At 41.0% G+C, this 15,462-nt stretch overlaps 1 protein-coding gene across 1 annotated transcript in view; it reads right to left on the bottom strand.

The window, feature by feature from the left end:
* Window positions 1-2,619: 2,619 nt before the first annotated feature.
* Window positions 2,620-15,462, bottom strand: part of LOC115113259 (V-type proton ATPase subunit B, brain isoform-like) — a 42,385-nt gene continuing 29,542 nt past the window's right edge. The window contains exons 8-14 of the mRNA XM_029640728.2: window positions 15,040-15,137; window positions 14,743-14,866; window positions 7,816-7,966; window positions 7,069-7,151; window positions 6,747-6,851; window positions 5,101-5,230; window positions 2,620-3,531 (exon numbers count right to left, since the gene is read on the bottom strand). Coding sequence (XP_029496588.1) covers window positions 3,389-3,531; window positions 5,101-5,230; window positions 6,747-6,851; window positions 7,069-7,151; window positions 7,816-7,966; window positions 14,743-14,866; window positions 15,040-15,137 — 834 coding nt within the window. The 3' untranslated portion in view covers window positions 2,620-3,388. The remainder of the gene's footprint in view (window positions 3,532-5,100; window positions 5,231-6,746; window positions 6,852-7,068; window positions 7,152-7,815; window positions 7,967-14,742; window positions 14,867-15,039; window positions 15,138-15,462) is intronic.

Genomic DNA, 15,462 nt, shown 5'->3' with positions numbered 1-15,462 from the left:
TACACAACAGAACTGAATGTGTTAACAGTCACAACATTCCCTCTTATACAATCACGGACTAGTTTCCAATATGATGCAAATGTTGCCAGGTGGGAAAACAATTTCAGTCTGATATGTAAGAATATCATGTTAATACTAGCTCAATCATCTTTGTCAATCATTTTTTAAGACTGCCTTGTCTCTTGCTGCCGGCATCCGTTGACACTGATACGACCAAAAGCACAAAAGAGAACAAAAAAACACTGACAATATCTCTTTTTCATTTTCATTAGTGACCTACTTTCACTGAGCCAGTCAATGCAAGATCAGACTCCACTTAAACTCAATCGGAGTTAGATATTCAGAGGGAGAGAAGCTGAGGTCATGAGGATGATGGGCTATGTAACAAAGCTTCCCAATATGAATGAACCTTATGTGAACCTTAACAAGTGCTATATAAACCGCTGCCGTATGGCTTTAAAGTGAAATGAGAAAAGCAATATCATCCAAAGTCAGACTACATTGATGGTCCTAAGGCACAATGCATACGCTCTTAGAAAAAAAAGGTGCTTTCTAGAAACTTATGGGTTCGTCAGATGTCCCCATAGGAGAACCCTTTGAATAACCCTTTTTGGCTGCAGGTAGAAATAACACTTTTGGTTCCAGGTAGAACCCTTTCGATAGAGGGTTCTACATGGAATCCAAAAGGGTTCCAACTGGAAGCAAAAATGGTTCTCCTATGGGGACAGCAGAAGAACCCTTGTGGAAGTATTTCAAATGTATTTATTTTTTAAATTGAGGATAACTCTGACTTACATGTAACATAATCAGCATTGGTTGCTTAGTAGGTACCCTACTGTGAGGCACTGTGCAGTCATATTTCAATCTACACACCAGGTCAAGTACTATTTCCTTTAAGTACTATTTCCTTTAGGGTACAACATTCAGGTCACATGTACTTACTCAACACTGCTGATCTAACACATCATGCTGGCTAGCACCCTACCCCCAAACTCATCCTCTCTCTGAATGCAGTGATTCATTTTTGCAGGGATTTCACACTCATAAAACATAGAATAAAAAATAATAATAAAATAAGCAGTAGGCTGTGTAAGTGCAATTTCATAGTTAAAGTACAAGTGTTAAAGTGCAGAATTGCATTCGGAATAAAATTATACTTGGCCCTATTTTTGTTTTTACCTTAGGTAGTTTGTACCTGCAGCCAGAGAGGATGAGCTGGAATTTGGGGTTGAGTGGGTGAATAATGGGGTGAATAATGTGCATTCACCGTGTTCCAAATAGGTGATTCAGAGGGCACCTCAGACAGACTACATTGACATCATATGTTCAAAGTAGTAGCTAGTATGTATGTATATATATTCAATATAATTAATAAAATATTTAACCAGTCGCCTTCCTCAAATTAAGGGGATGATGACGCAATCTTTGCAAGATGAGGGAATATGATTTCATTGGTCCTCAACGCAAGGCTCAGTAATTTAATTCAGGGTAAGTGGGGTTAGCCTACCCTGGAGCAGGTTAGTTCTGAAAGATGTGGAATGTTGTCCCACTCCTCTTCAATGGCTGTGCGAAATTGCCGGATATTGGTGGGAACTGGAACACGCTGTTGTACACATCAATCCAGAGCATCCCAAACATGCTCAATGGGTCTGCTGAGTATGCAGGCCATGGAAAAACAAAATTTGAGATATGCTTTTTGTGCGCAAAAATTTGGGGGATCTTTTATTTCAGCTCTATGAAACATTAGACTAACGCTTTACATATTGCGTTTATATTTTTGTTCAGTATAGTTTTATTTGATTTAGTTCCTCTAGGGTCACTATTGCAAGAAATTCTAAAATTACAGTAGTGAGTAGGCTACACATTACTGGCACGTGCAACAGGAAATTGATACCTTGAGACACCTGTGCCAGAGATACTGTATATAATGTTGAGATGGTCTCGTCTCCGCAATGGGAGTCATTGTCCCAAACACAGTAAGGCAGGTGTTCTGCTTATAGCTGCATTTCCACGGGGACAGATTTTAATGGGAGTGGACCCTCTTGCTATGCCTCTTCCTTTCTACATGACTCACCTTTGGTCATATTTTACAACCTCAGGTCTGATCTAGGATACAAGTGCATGTTTTTGTTAATTTGGGCCTATATTACAGTCTATGACTCAGACACTTAATATAAAAAAATATTATTTGAGTTTGGACTTTGATTTTTTTGCTGACAGTCACTACTAAGCCCTACTATAAGTGCGCGAGACCCATCAACCTTAAAAGGGTCAATCTGCTGTTGCTATATCCATTTTGGGATTCTTAAATTCATATATATCCATTGATTCTTGAAAGGTATGACTTCTAAATGTCTCACGAGCTTCGTTAATTGGTCTTAACCCATCATATGTGTAAACAAACACCGTATAGCCTCAACGTGGTTTAGACTATAATTGCATTATGATGGATGGAAAGCTCCGCCCTTGCAACCATAGCTCCATCTATGAATTTGACAGTGGTCTAAGCTATTTACCAAATCAGTGGCAGGGTAGCGGCTGTTTGAGCTGCAGATTGCCCCTTTAAATAACATTGATTTTGTATGCAATGTCAGGTGGGATTAGAAACATGTCATATCCTTCATAGTTCTAATAGAATTTATTTATGGACAGGAAAACAGAAGAGCCATAACAGAGATGATTTCGGCAAACGAACAAGAGAATTAACAACGAAACAGGGGAATGTTTAGTATTATTTTTTACAGCGCATACATATAGCAATAACAAACCATGTAAACAATTATCTTTCAATAGTAGAGGCCAATAAATAAGCAATTACAGTCTACAAAGTTCGACATCTACAATATAAATCAATTTCAAGTAGCCCAAAAGTTTGTCCAATATCGAAACCCTTACCTGAAGCCTATACAAGTAAACATTTAAGTACCAATGAGGTTCAGTGTAATAAATTAAACTATGTCATGTCACTTTCAGACCTCCTGGGTGTTTGATGAAGTCCTACAATTTGACAGTAATTGCCCACCATCTGAAATAAGTGATTGAAGTGCTATCTTCAGGGTGACAGTAACAAACATATTGGACAAATTTAAACCATTGAAATGTGAAAGAGAACACACAACTTCCTTTGAGATCTAAATGTATAGGATGTTTTACCTTCTTGGAAAGTTTCATTTACTTTAGGTGGGGACAACATTCAATGAACAAAATCCAACAGTAACATATCCCAATAAATAACAGGATCATTCTTTGATTTAAGGGTAAGCTTAAATCTCTAAATAAAATGAGATCATGAGACACAATCCATACGGGGTTCTGGACACAGATACAGTACAATACATTACAGAGGGAGCTGAGATTACTGCTCTGATCTCGGAGTTGAGGGGCGCGCTCAGTGACGAGCTGCAGACTCCCTGGGGTAGAACTCAGCCAGGGTGCTCTGGGGAATCCGCTTCAGCATTTCTTTGGGAAAGATTCGGAGCAGCTGCCAGCCAATGTCCAGGGTCTCATACACAGTCCTGTTGTCGTAAGGGCCTGAGGGGTGAGGTTACATCGTTTTAGATATTGAATGCTATGACATGACAATATTCCATGTGATGACCAATTGCAAATTTAATATTTTACTCAGAGGTTTTATTAAGAGTATGAATACAACAATATTCCCCAGTGATTCAGTGATATTTTTCAGAACACTTGTGGGTGCCATGGTCAACGTCAGGTCATCGAGCTTAATATGTCTTAAATGCCGCCGCCCCTCCCCCCCTAACAATACATCACAGCTTACTCTTTCGGAAAGAGATCATTTATAGGCTAGATATTAAGTCAATAATCATATCGTGTCACAACAGGATTACAAGCATTAGGTCCCTGTGAAACATAGCCTACAATTGTGCAATCCCTGCTTTGTAATCTCATTATCTGAAGCACAAGACTGAACGGCAGGCACTTGTTTTTCGGCCAAAAGACAGCCCCATTTGTCTGTTTTAGCTGAGAGAGAAGACGCAAAAGTCTGACATGATACTTGCATTTCATATTACTACTATGGAGCGAGGTTTTCCATTTGAGGTTTCAATTCACGTCAGTAGACTCAATACTAATGAGATTCTCATTTTAATGGATCGCATTAGGCTTTGACTCATGTTAAAAAAAAGGAATTCAGGCTCACTATACATGGATAGATTTGCTCACAAATCCCATCAATCCAAGGCCAAGTGTGAGAATAGGTTTGGCATAATGCTTTGACGACATGCACACATTATGAATGTCACCAAGGTGCTGAGGGAAAGAAATACATCTATATATCTGACATGACGTTTGCCATTGGTTTTTGTTTCCCTCTGCTGATAAAAATGATCATGACTGAAGGCATTGAAAAGGTACCTTTACTAACAAAGACCTGAAGGAAAGAAGAATAAACAACATGCAGAATTCATAGGTCCTTTGCTAGAGCCCAGAGCTGGCAGATCTCAGTCAAATATATTTCAAAACCCAGCAATGCAACATTTTATGATAATTTCGGCAATTAATGACATGCAAAACAAAATGGTTTATTAAGAAACATCTAACAAACCTTAAATAGCTGAAATGTGATTCAACATGCAAACAAAATATTGTATTATTGGATTACAATAATACAATATTTTTCAGTCATTGGGCAAAATCAATCTCCATTTTAATATCACACTTGAATGATGCCGCTATGCAGGCAGAATTTTGGGGTAATAGAGGTCAAAGACCTCAGGCAACACATGATCAGTCAATGCTTTAAAGGAATTAGTGGAATAAAGGTAAGACAAACATAAGATACAGGAGAAGCCATGGTGTCAAATGTATAATATGTAATGCAACATGTAAATAAAATCTCCAGACAAGATCTCTGAACAAGTGTGTCAATGACCTGGCCAAGCATAATGCCTCTCACTTAACGGTGTGAAAAGCCTGCCAAAACACCCATTCATTCTGTTACCAAATACTGGACCCCGGGAGAATGCCATGCCACCGTTTTCACCCTTTGATTTAAATTATGCCATACAACTAGATTTTTACTAGGCATGCTCTCTGGTTGTGGTGCTACGGTCATAAGTTGAGTCTCATCTGTCTCACCCTGAGCAATGAAGTTCTTCTCAAACTTCTGCAGGAATTCCAGGTAGAGCAGATCATCGGAGGTGAGGGCCTCCTCTCCCACCACGGCCTTCATGGCCTGCACGTCCTTACCAATGGCATAGCAGGCATACTGCGGTGGACAAAGGCATGGGAAAAGAGGTAGATCAAGACATGGAGATTCAAATCAAATCAAATGCTATTTGTCACATAAGCCAAATACAACAGACCTTACGTGAAATGCTTTTACTAACAAGCCCTTAACCAACAATGCAGTTAAGAAATATATTTACTAAATAAACTGAAATACACAAAAACAAAATAACAATAACGAGGCTATATACAGGGGGTACAGGTACAGAGTCAATGTGCGGGGGTACAGGTTAGTCGAGGTAATATGTACATGTAGGTAAGGGTAAAGTGACTATGCATAGATTATAACAGAGTTAATGCAAATAGTCTGGGTAGCCATTTGACTATATGTTCAGGAGTCTTATGGCTTGGGAAGAAGCCTCTTGGACCTAGACTTGGCGCTCCGGTAGCTCTTGCCGTGCTGTAGCAGAGAGAACAGTCTATGACGACTAGGGTGGCTTGAGTCTGATAATTTTTAGGGACTTCCTCTGACACCGCCTGGTATAGAGGTCCTGGATGGCAGGAAGCTTGGCCCCAGTGCTGTACTGGGCCATACGCACTACCCTCTGTAGCGCCTTGTGATCGGAGGCCAAGCAGTTGCCATACCAGGCGGTGATGCAACCAGTCAGGATGCTCTCGATGGTGCAGCAGTAGAACTTTGGGGATCTGAGGACCCATGCCAAATCTTTTCAGTCCCCTGAGGGGAATAGGTGTTGTCGTGCACTCATCACAACTGTCTTGGTGTGTTTGGACCATGATAGTTTCTTGGTGATGTGGACACCAAGGAACTTGAAGCTCTCAACCTGCTCCACTACAGCCCCGTCGATGAGAATGGGGGCGTGCTTGGCCCTCCTTTTGCTGTAGTCCACGATCATCTCCTTTGTCTTGGTCACGTTGAGGGAGAGGTTGTTGCCAGGTCTCTGACCTCCTCCCTATAGGCGGTCTCATCGTTGTTGGTGATCAGGCCTACCACTGTTGTGTCGTCGGCAAACTTAATAGTGGTGTTGGAGTTGTGCTTGGCCACACAGTCATGGGTGAACAGGGAGTACAGGAGGGGACTAAGCACACACCCCTGAGGGCCCCCCGTGTTGAGGATCAGCATGGCAGATGTGTTGCTGCTTACCCTTACGACCTGGGGGTGGCCCATCAGGAAGTTCAGGATCCAGTTGCCGAGGGAGGTGTTTAGTCCTTAGCTTAGTGATGAGCTTTGAGGGCACTATGGTGTTGAATGCTAAGCTGTAGTCAATGAACAGCATTCTCATGTAGGTGTTCCTTTTGTCCAGGTAGGAAAGGGCAGTGTTGAGTGGAATAGAGATTGCGTCATCTGTGGATCTGTTGGGGCTGTATGCTAACTGGAGTGGGTCTAGGGTTTCTGGGATGATGGTGTTGATGTGAGCCATTGAGAGAGAAGCATGGAGGGAGGTCAGTGAATTCAAGGTGCTGTATGCAACAAACTCTTAATGTGTATTGTAGTTCATTAGAAATTAGGCTTCGTTATAGAAGATCTTGACAACTACCAACTGATTGGAGACATCAGCATGGTCTTTACGGGTCATTCCTTCACCGATGGCAGACTTCATCAATCGAGACAGAGAGGGCAGCACATTGATGGGTGGGTAAATCTGAAAGGAAAGCATGAAATAATAGAATAATAAGTCAATTCAATGTTCAACAAAGTAGTAGTAAACAAATGATCATTGGGCAACAATTGGACAATTGTCAGGAGAGAGAACTATAGTACTCAAGATAGACTCCTCAATAGTCAGGTACAAAGGGTGGGTTTGAGCCATACTAGTGAGAATGTGAATACATGTCTATCATCAGTGAGTATGTCTGTACCTGTCTGTTGTGCAGCTGTCTGTCCACATAGACCTGTCCCTCAGTGATGTACCCTGTGAGATCAGGAATGGGGTGGGTGATATCTGGAAAACACAGTTAACATGGAGGTCAACATCAAGAGATAATATCCAGGGTTCAAGTCACGATAAATCAAGTGGCCTTTGAATGTACAGTAAAGCGAGCGTATGTTTGATAAAGCATGCACTGAGCACGCTCGTAAATCACTGTTCCCAAAATAAATGTCAATGAACCAGGCATACACTTTAAAATGTCTACAATTTAAGAGTAGAATGCCTATAGATACTGAAATACAGATCCAATGTAAAGTTTACAGCATTTCCCAGTTTAAGGACAATGAGTGTTTTGATCTACATCTTGGGAGGATAGTGCTCAAAAATATGCTCGCTCAAATTCTCTTTGACGTTAAAAGTGGGGGGACTCCCATTCAAATACAGATTGGAGGCCCATTAAGAGGTTACTATAGTAACGGCAAGCAACAATTTGTTCCCTGTCAAAAAAAAAAGAAAGAACGCAGCTCTTCGGAGACAAAACAAAACATTTTTTATTGAACCTTTATTTAACTAAGCAAGTCAGTTACATTGACGGCCTACACCGGCCAAACCCGGACAACGCTGGGCCAATATTGCTAATGTGACAAGTAAATAAATAGAAAGAATAAATTATATAAATACATTATTTCCTAAATAAATCTAGGTTGTTTTTCTGAGAAAAACCGGCATGTCTCACCATCATTGGGCATGGTGAGGATGGGGATCTGAGTGATGGAGCCGTTCCTGCCCTCCACTCTCCCAGCACGCTCGTAGATGGTGGCCAGATCAGTGTACATGTAACCAGGGAAACCACGACGACCAGGGACCTCCTCTCTGGCAGCAGACACCTGGGGAGACATGGGACAAAGAAGTGAGCCATACGTGGAACCAAGTAATAGGAAATGGGACCCTGAACACAAACTACTGAACATTTCATTGTTAGAGCATGTGATTGAGTCAATTAATGTATTGGACTGTGCATTGGGATTTAAAGTGGAATGGACAGCATTTTAGCAACATGAATTCTTATTCAAATCTGTTCATATACAGTTGGAGTCATTAAAACTCGTTTTTCAACCACTCCACAAATTTCTTGTTAACAAACCATAGTTTTGGCAAGTCGGTCAGGACATCTACTTTGGGCATGACAAGTATTTTTCCCAACAATTGTTTACAGACAGATTTTTTCACTTATAATTCACTGTATCACAATTCCAGTGGGTCAGAAGTTTACATACACTAAGTTGACTGTGCCTTTAAACAGCTTGGAAAATTCCAGAAAATTATGTCATGGCTTTAGAAGCTTCTGATAGGCAAATTTACATTATTTGAGTCAATTGGAGGTGTACCTGTGGATGTATTTCAAGGCTTACTTTCAAATTCAGTGCCTCTTTGCTTGACATCATGGGAAAATCAAAAGAAATCAGCCAAGAACTCAGAAAAAGAAATTGAGACCTCCACAAGTCTGGTTCATCCTTGGGAGCAACTTCCAAACGCCTGAAGGTACCACGTTCATCTGTACAAACAACAATACGCAAGTATAAACACCATGGGACCACGCAGCTGTCATACCGCTCAGGAAGGAGATGCATTTTGTCTCCTAGAGATGAACGTACTTTGGTGCGAAAGTGCAAATCAATCCCAGAACAACAGCAAAGGACCTTGTGAAAATGTTTGAGGAAACCGGTACAAAAGTATCTATATCCACAGTAAAATGAGTCCTATATTGACATAACCTGAAAGGCCACTCAGCAAGGAAGAAGCCACTGCTCCAAAACCGCCATAAAAAAAGCCAGACTACGGTTTGCAACTGCCAAAGATCGTACTTTTTCGAGAAATGTCCTCTGGTCTGATGGAACAAAAATAGAACTGTTTGGCCATAATGACCATCGTTATGTTTCGAGGAAAAAGGGGGAGGCTTGAGCCGAAGAACACCATCCCAACAGTGAAGCACGGGGGTGGCAGCATCATGTTGTGGGGGTGCTTTGCTGCAGGAGGGGCTGGTGCGCTTCACAAAATAGATGGCATCATCAGGCAAGGAAAATTATGTGGATATATTGAAGCAACATCTCAAGACATCAGTCAGGAAGTTAAAGCTTGGTCGCAAATGGATCTTCCAAATGGACAATGACCCTAAGCATGCTTCTAAAGTTATGGCAAAATGGCTTAAGGACAACAAAGTCAAGGTATTGGAGTGGCCATCACAAAGCCCTGACTGCAATCCTATAGAAAATTTGTGGGCAGAACTGAAAAAGCGTGTGCGATCAAAGAGGCCTACAAACCTGACTCAGTTACACCAGCTCTGTCAGGAGGAAGGGGCCAAAATTCACCTAAATTATTGTGGGAAGCTTGTGGAAGTCTACCTGAAATGTTTGACTCAAGTTAAACAAATTAAAGGCAATTCTACCAAATACTAATTGAGTGCATGTAATCTTCTGACCCACTGGGAAATTGATGGAAAAAATAAAAGCTGAAATAAATCATTCTCTCTACTATTATTCTGACATTTCACATTCTTAAAATAAAGTGGTGATCCTAACTTACCAGGGAACAGGGCATTTTTATTAGGAGTAAATGTCAGGAATTGTGAAAAATGTAGTTTAAATGTATTTGGCTAAGGTGTATTTAAACTTCAACTGTACACTCCCAGGAAGAATTACACTTAAAACATTTTTTTTTTTTTTTTAATTCTAACAAGCAAGCGCTTAGACATTGTCATTTTCACAAGTAGTTAGAATGTTTAGGAATTACGTATACTAAGGCATTTGTGAAAATTCTATAGCAATATAGAGTGGGAAAGTGTCATGCGTTTGGAAAATTAAGACACTGCAGTTAATCAAACCTAATAAAAGCATACGTCACATCGAGGACCGGAGTCTATGCAGACTAGTGCGCCATAGCCTATCAGCGGTACAGTAGTCATATGCAAATAAGCAGTTTTCCACAAGGGCCTGCTATCATTCACTTTGAATTGGACTTTGTTTACATGCAATTGAAACAGTGCGACTTTAGATCATTAGAATGCTTAGAATCATTTGTCAAAAGCCACAAAACACACTTGAATGGATTTCTGCAAATACGAAGCTAAATACCACAAGAGTCCTCTTACATTTGGGAATTTTACAGTCCTACCAATCAAACAACCATAAAAAAAAGGTAGACCATCTCTCCCTATATGCACTTCAACAACAAGATGAACAACTAATGCTAGTCAGAGCAAGATGAGCAAAAATCTAACAAAGAAACATTAGATAAACCCTCTCAAACCTTTTAAGCTAGATGATCGTCGAAATTGCAATGATAAACAATGGGGAATAGTCTGCTCGTCCTTCTGCAAATTGCCTGCCAATGCACGAGTTGTCCCAACCAAGCACCCAAGCTAACTGGCTAAAGTTGGCTAGCTTAGTAGCTAGCTACTTCCAGACACACATGAGAAAACACCTCACTGACCATTTCACTCAGTCTAGCAGAGCTGGTTAGGCTGTTGACATGTTTTATAGAGTGTTCATGACTAACTTACTTATTTTGCCTACGTTTTGCCTAGATGGCTAGCCAGAGTGAATTTGCAAACGCAAGAGATATCCATTTAGCATAACAGTAATTTCTTACTTGCTAACCAAATGACATGTGCATCTCTAGCTGTGTAGCCACCGAAAAACAATACGAGGGGGGAAAAAGTCAGTCATTCACCAACTCCTCCAATGACATGACGTCCTCCTAGCTAATTTTAGGCTCTGTGTTTTTAGTTTGCTACATAAAGATACGCTAGAATTATTAGCCACGTTATGACTGACATTGCCCTTGCTAGTTGGATTGTAATGACATTCCCAGCCTTAGTTACATTCGACTGTTTTTGTTGAAAATATTGAGTCATTGAAACGGAAACAGTGCATCCCGAATGGAAGCAGCAAACAATGTACCAGGCCAGCTGTGATTTACAACCTGATAGCAAGGATTTTTTGGACTACCAAGGAAGTATTGGTGAATTATATTAATCATGCATTGAACTGCATCCATCTATTCTGCCAACAATGCCTTAGTGGACATCATGGAATGTGAGTCAAATAGAACACATTTTAAAAACATCTTATAAAGTTGGTTTTGTAGCATAAACTAGGAATTTGAGATTGTTGACTGATATTATGATCGACTGTTTGTTTCATATCTGCAAAAGTAGTGAACACTGTCAGTTCCACATCTGCCACACTGATCCTCAACACGGGAGCCCCTCTGGGGTGTGTGCTTAGTCCCCTCCTGTACTCCCTGTTCACCCACGACTGTGTGGTCATGCTCAACTCCAACACCATCATCAAGTTACTGACAACACGATGGTGGTAGGCCTGATCAGCGGCGACGATGAGTCAGCCTACATGGAGGTCAGTGACCTGGCAGTGTGGTGCCAGAACAACAACCGCTCTCTCAATGTCAGTAAAACCAAGGAGCTGATAGTGAACTACAGGAAACGGGGCGGGCGAGCACACTCCCATCCACATCGACGGGCCGTAGTGGAGCAGGTTGATAGCTTCAAGTTCCTCGGTGTCCAAATTATTAAAGACTTAAAATGGTCCAAACTCACACAGTCGTGAAGAAGGCGCGACAGCGTCTCCCTCAGGGGGTTGAAAGGATTTGGAATGGGCCCTGAAATCCTTAAAAAGCTCTACAGCTATACCTTTGAGAGCATTTTGACTGGCTGCCTCACTGTCTGGTATAGCAATAGCGCCGCCCTTGATCGGACAGCCTAGTACATCACTGGGGCCGAGCTCCCTGCCATCCAGGACATCTACAGGCGGTGTGGTAGGAAGGCCTGAAAAATTGTTAAAGAATCCAGCCACCCAAGCCATAGACTATTCTTTCTGCTTCGGCGCGACAGGCGGTTCCGGTGCATCAACTCTGGCACCAACAGGCTCTTGAACAGCTTCTATCCCTAAGCAATAAAGACCTAACAAAATAGCTACATGGAGTATCGGAGTTAATCTTGTATCCTCATTGACCTTTTTATTGCACACTCACAGGGCCCTACACACTCACTTCATCTGCTCACTCACACAACATCCACATACATTTACAGTGCCTTCGGGAAGTATTCAGAGCCCTTGATTTTTTCCACATTGTTATGTTACGGTCTTATTCTAAAATGAATTTAAAAAAACAAGGATCCTGAGCAATCGACACACACAATACCCCATGATGACAAAGCGGAAATAGAAATACCTTATTTACTTAAGTATTCAGACCCTTTGATATGAAACTCGAAAATTGATCTCAGGTGCATCCGGTTTCTATTGATCATCCTTGAGATGTTTCTACAACTTGATTGGAGTCCACCTGTTGTAAATTCAATTGATTGGACATGATTTGGAAAGTCACACACGTGTCAATATAAGGTCCCACAGTTGACACTGCATGTCAGAGCAAAAACCAAGCCATGAGGTCGAAGGAATTCTCCGTAGAACTCAGACAGGATTGTGTCGAGGCACAGATCTGGGGAAGGGTACCAAAGCAGTTCTGCAGCATTGAAGATCCAAAAACACAGTGGCCTCCATCATTCTTTCCGAATGCACTGTACATATGAAATGGGTAAAACAGTATGTTAACACAATTAAAATCCACATCCCAGTCAAGCTGCAGAGATTGTTGTCCATCTGGAAGGTTCTCCAGAACTCTGTCAGAGTGACCATCGGGTTCTTGGTCACCTCCTGGACCAAGGCCCTTCTTCCCCGATTGCTCAATTTGGCAGGGAGGCCAGCTCTAGGAAGAGTCTTGGTGGTTCCAAACTTCTTCCATTTAAGAATGATTGAGGCCACTGGGTTCTTGGGGACCTTCAATGCTGCAGAAATGTTTTGGTACACTTCCCAGATCTGTGCCTCGACACAATCCTGTCTGAGTTCTACGGAGAATTCCTTCGACCTCATGGCTTGGTTTTTGCTCTGACATTCACCGTCAACTGTGGGACCTTATATAAACAGGTGTGTGCCTTTTCAAATCATGTCCAATCAATTGAATTTACCACAGGTGGACTCCAATCAAGTTGTAGAAACATCTCAAGGATGATCAATGGAAACAGGATGCACCTGAGCTCGATTATGAGTCTCATAGCAAAGGGTCTGAATACTTATGTAAATAAGGTATTTGTTTTCGCTTTGTCATTATTGGGTATTGTGTTGATTGTTCTGTTTTTTAAAATTCATTTAATCCATTTAAGAATAAGGCTGTAATGTAACAAAATGTGGAAAAAGTCAAGGGGTCTGAATACTTTCTGAAGGTAACGTATGTGGATGTGTAATGGAATTCTTTCTGTTTGTGCTTTTCTTATAACTAATTTCTGTGTTCTATTCATGTGCTGTTCTATAAACCAATGTCTGTGTTCATGCAAGTGGCTGACTGTACAAATCCTCACTATCAGTAGCTGCAATTTGTCAGTACAACCAGACCTGGTTTTGAGTACAAACGAAAGATCTCAGTTTCAAAGTCTCAGCTTAGAGAGAAGAGGTCTCGTGAGGTATTGGTCTGTCACATGTTATGAACCAGTATTGGTTGGTCACATGAATGAAACAAAACGGTAATGATTAATTAATTATGCTAAATCATGCAAATCTAACTTGTCTGTGCCTAGCCGTATATAAGACAACTGCTGGGACTGCCCACAGACAGAGCTCCCGATTAACATGTGTACTATGCTGCATTTAGTTGGTTGGAAACTCTCCAGCGCGCTGACAAATAAAGGATGATTCATTTAAGATTGACTTCGTGTGACACAGATTGACACAGTGTCCCTGTGTGAGAATTTCCATTACAGATGTTATGTGAGTGAGCAGATGATGATGGGGTGAATGTGAGAGTGTGAATAGAGACAAAAATAAATAAGTCAATGAGGATACAAGGTTACCTATGATAGTCTGTGTAGCTATTTATCAGTCTTATTGCTTGGGGATAGAAGCTGTTCAAGAGTCTGTTGGAGCCAGAATTGATGCACAGGAACCGCCTGCCGTGCAGAAGCAGAGAGAACAGTCTATGGCTTGGGTGGTTGGATTCTTAACTATTGTAAATAAGTTAATTTCAGTTTTTATTTTGATTAAATTAGCAAACATTTCTAAAAACCTGTTTTCGCTTTATCATTATGGGGTATTGTGTGTAAATTGAAGAGGGATTTTTTTCCCCCGATCCATTTTAAAATGAGACTAACGTAACAAATTGTGGAATGAGTCAAGAGCTCTGAATACTTTCCAAATGCACTGTACACACACACACCCTAACATCTCTGTATTTCTTTATTCCATTCTTTTACTTTCAGATGCGTGTATTGTTGGATATTAATGCACTGTTGGAGCTAGGAACACAAGCATTTCACTACACTTGCAATAACATCTGCTAAATACGTGTATGCGACCAATACAATTTGATTTGATTGAGGTTTTCAATATCACAACCATGTAGCCTGTACTGACCAAACTTTAACCGACATATTGAATTTGCTACCCATATTCAAAAGTTTGAAAGTTAAGGCTCTCAAACTTTGACAGAATTAACGTGCGTAAGTCTGACACGTGACAAAAAAAGAAAGTAGGAGTTATTTTTTCCCCCAGGAGTAAACAGCAGACCTCATTGAGTTAGTTTGGTTGCCCACCTCTCTCAGAGCTTCGGCGTATGAGCTCATGTCAGTCAGGATGACCAGGACATGCTTCTCACACTGGTAGGCCAGGTACTCAGCTGAGGTCAGAGCAAGGCGAGGGGTGATAATGCGCTCAATACTGAGAAAGGAAAGAACAAGGAAGGAATTCAATTTTAATTAACATAATAAAAAAGGTAGCAATATTATACAGACACTTTATGGCCGTGAATCCATGATTCCATAGATTATTTATTATAGGAGGGAGCTAGTGCATTACTGATTTTGGCACAGAGCTTATGCAAATGAACTCACGTGGGGTCGTTGGCTAGGTTCAAGAACAGGCAAACATTGTCCATGGATCCATTCTCCTCAAAGTCGGACTTGAAGAAGCGAGCAGTTTCCATGTTCACCTGAAAAGATTTGAGATTTGAGGTTTGAGATTACACACCAAGTTGATAGTAGAAGGCCTTGAACATTCTTCAATAAAAGCAGGAATATATTAGTCACCCAATGGCAGAAAAAAAAAAAAAATGCATATCAGAAAAAGGAGCTCCTGTTTTCAAATATCACAACAAATTAGGGTAAATTCTTCCCAAATACTATACAGAGGGCAATGTAGTGCAAATGATGCTGCAGCTTACTGGTTCAGCAGTTTTCAACTCAAGGTAACTTAATATGTTCTGATATGTGAAAACAGGGTTAAGTGTTAATACGCTCTCCTTTACACACGTGTCC

This window comes from Oncorhynchus nerka, linkage group LG28 (genome assembly GCF_034236695.1).
Source record: "Oncorhynchus nerka isolate Pitt River linkage group LG28, Oner_Uvic_2.0, whole genome shotgun sequence".
Classification (NCBI taxonomy): domain Eukaryota; kingdom Metazoa; phylum Chordata; class Actinopteri; order Salmoniformes; family Salmonidae; genus Oncorhynchus; species Oncorhynchus nerka.
This window is presented reverse-complemented; position numbering and strand designations above follow the sequence as displayed.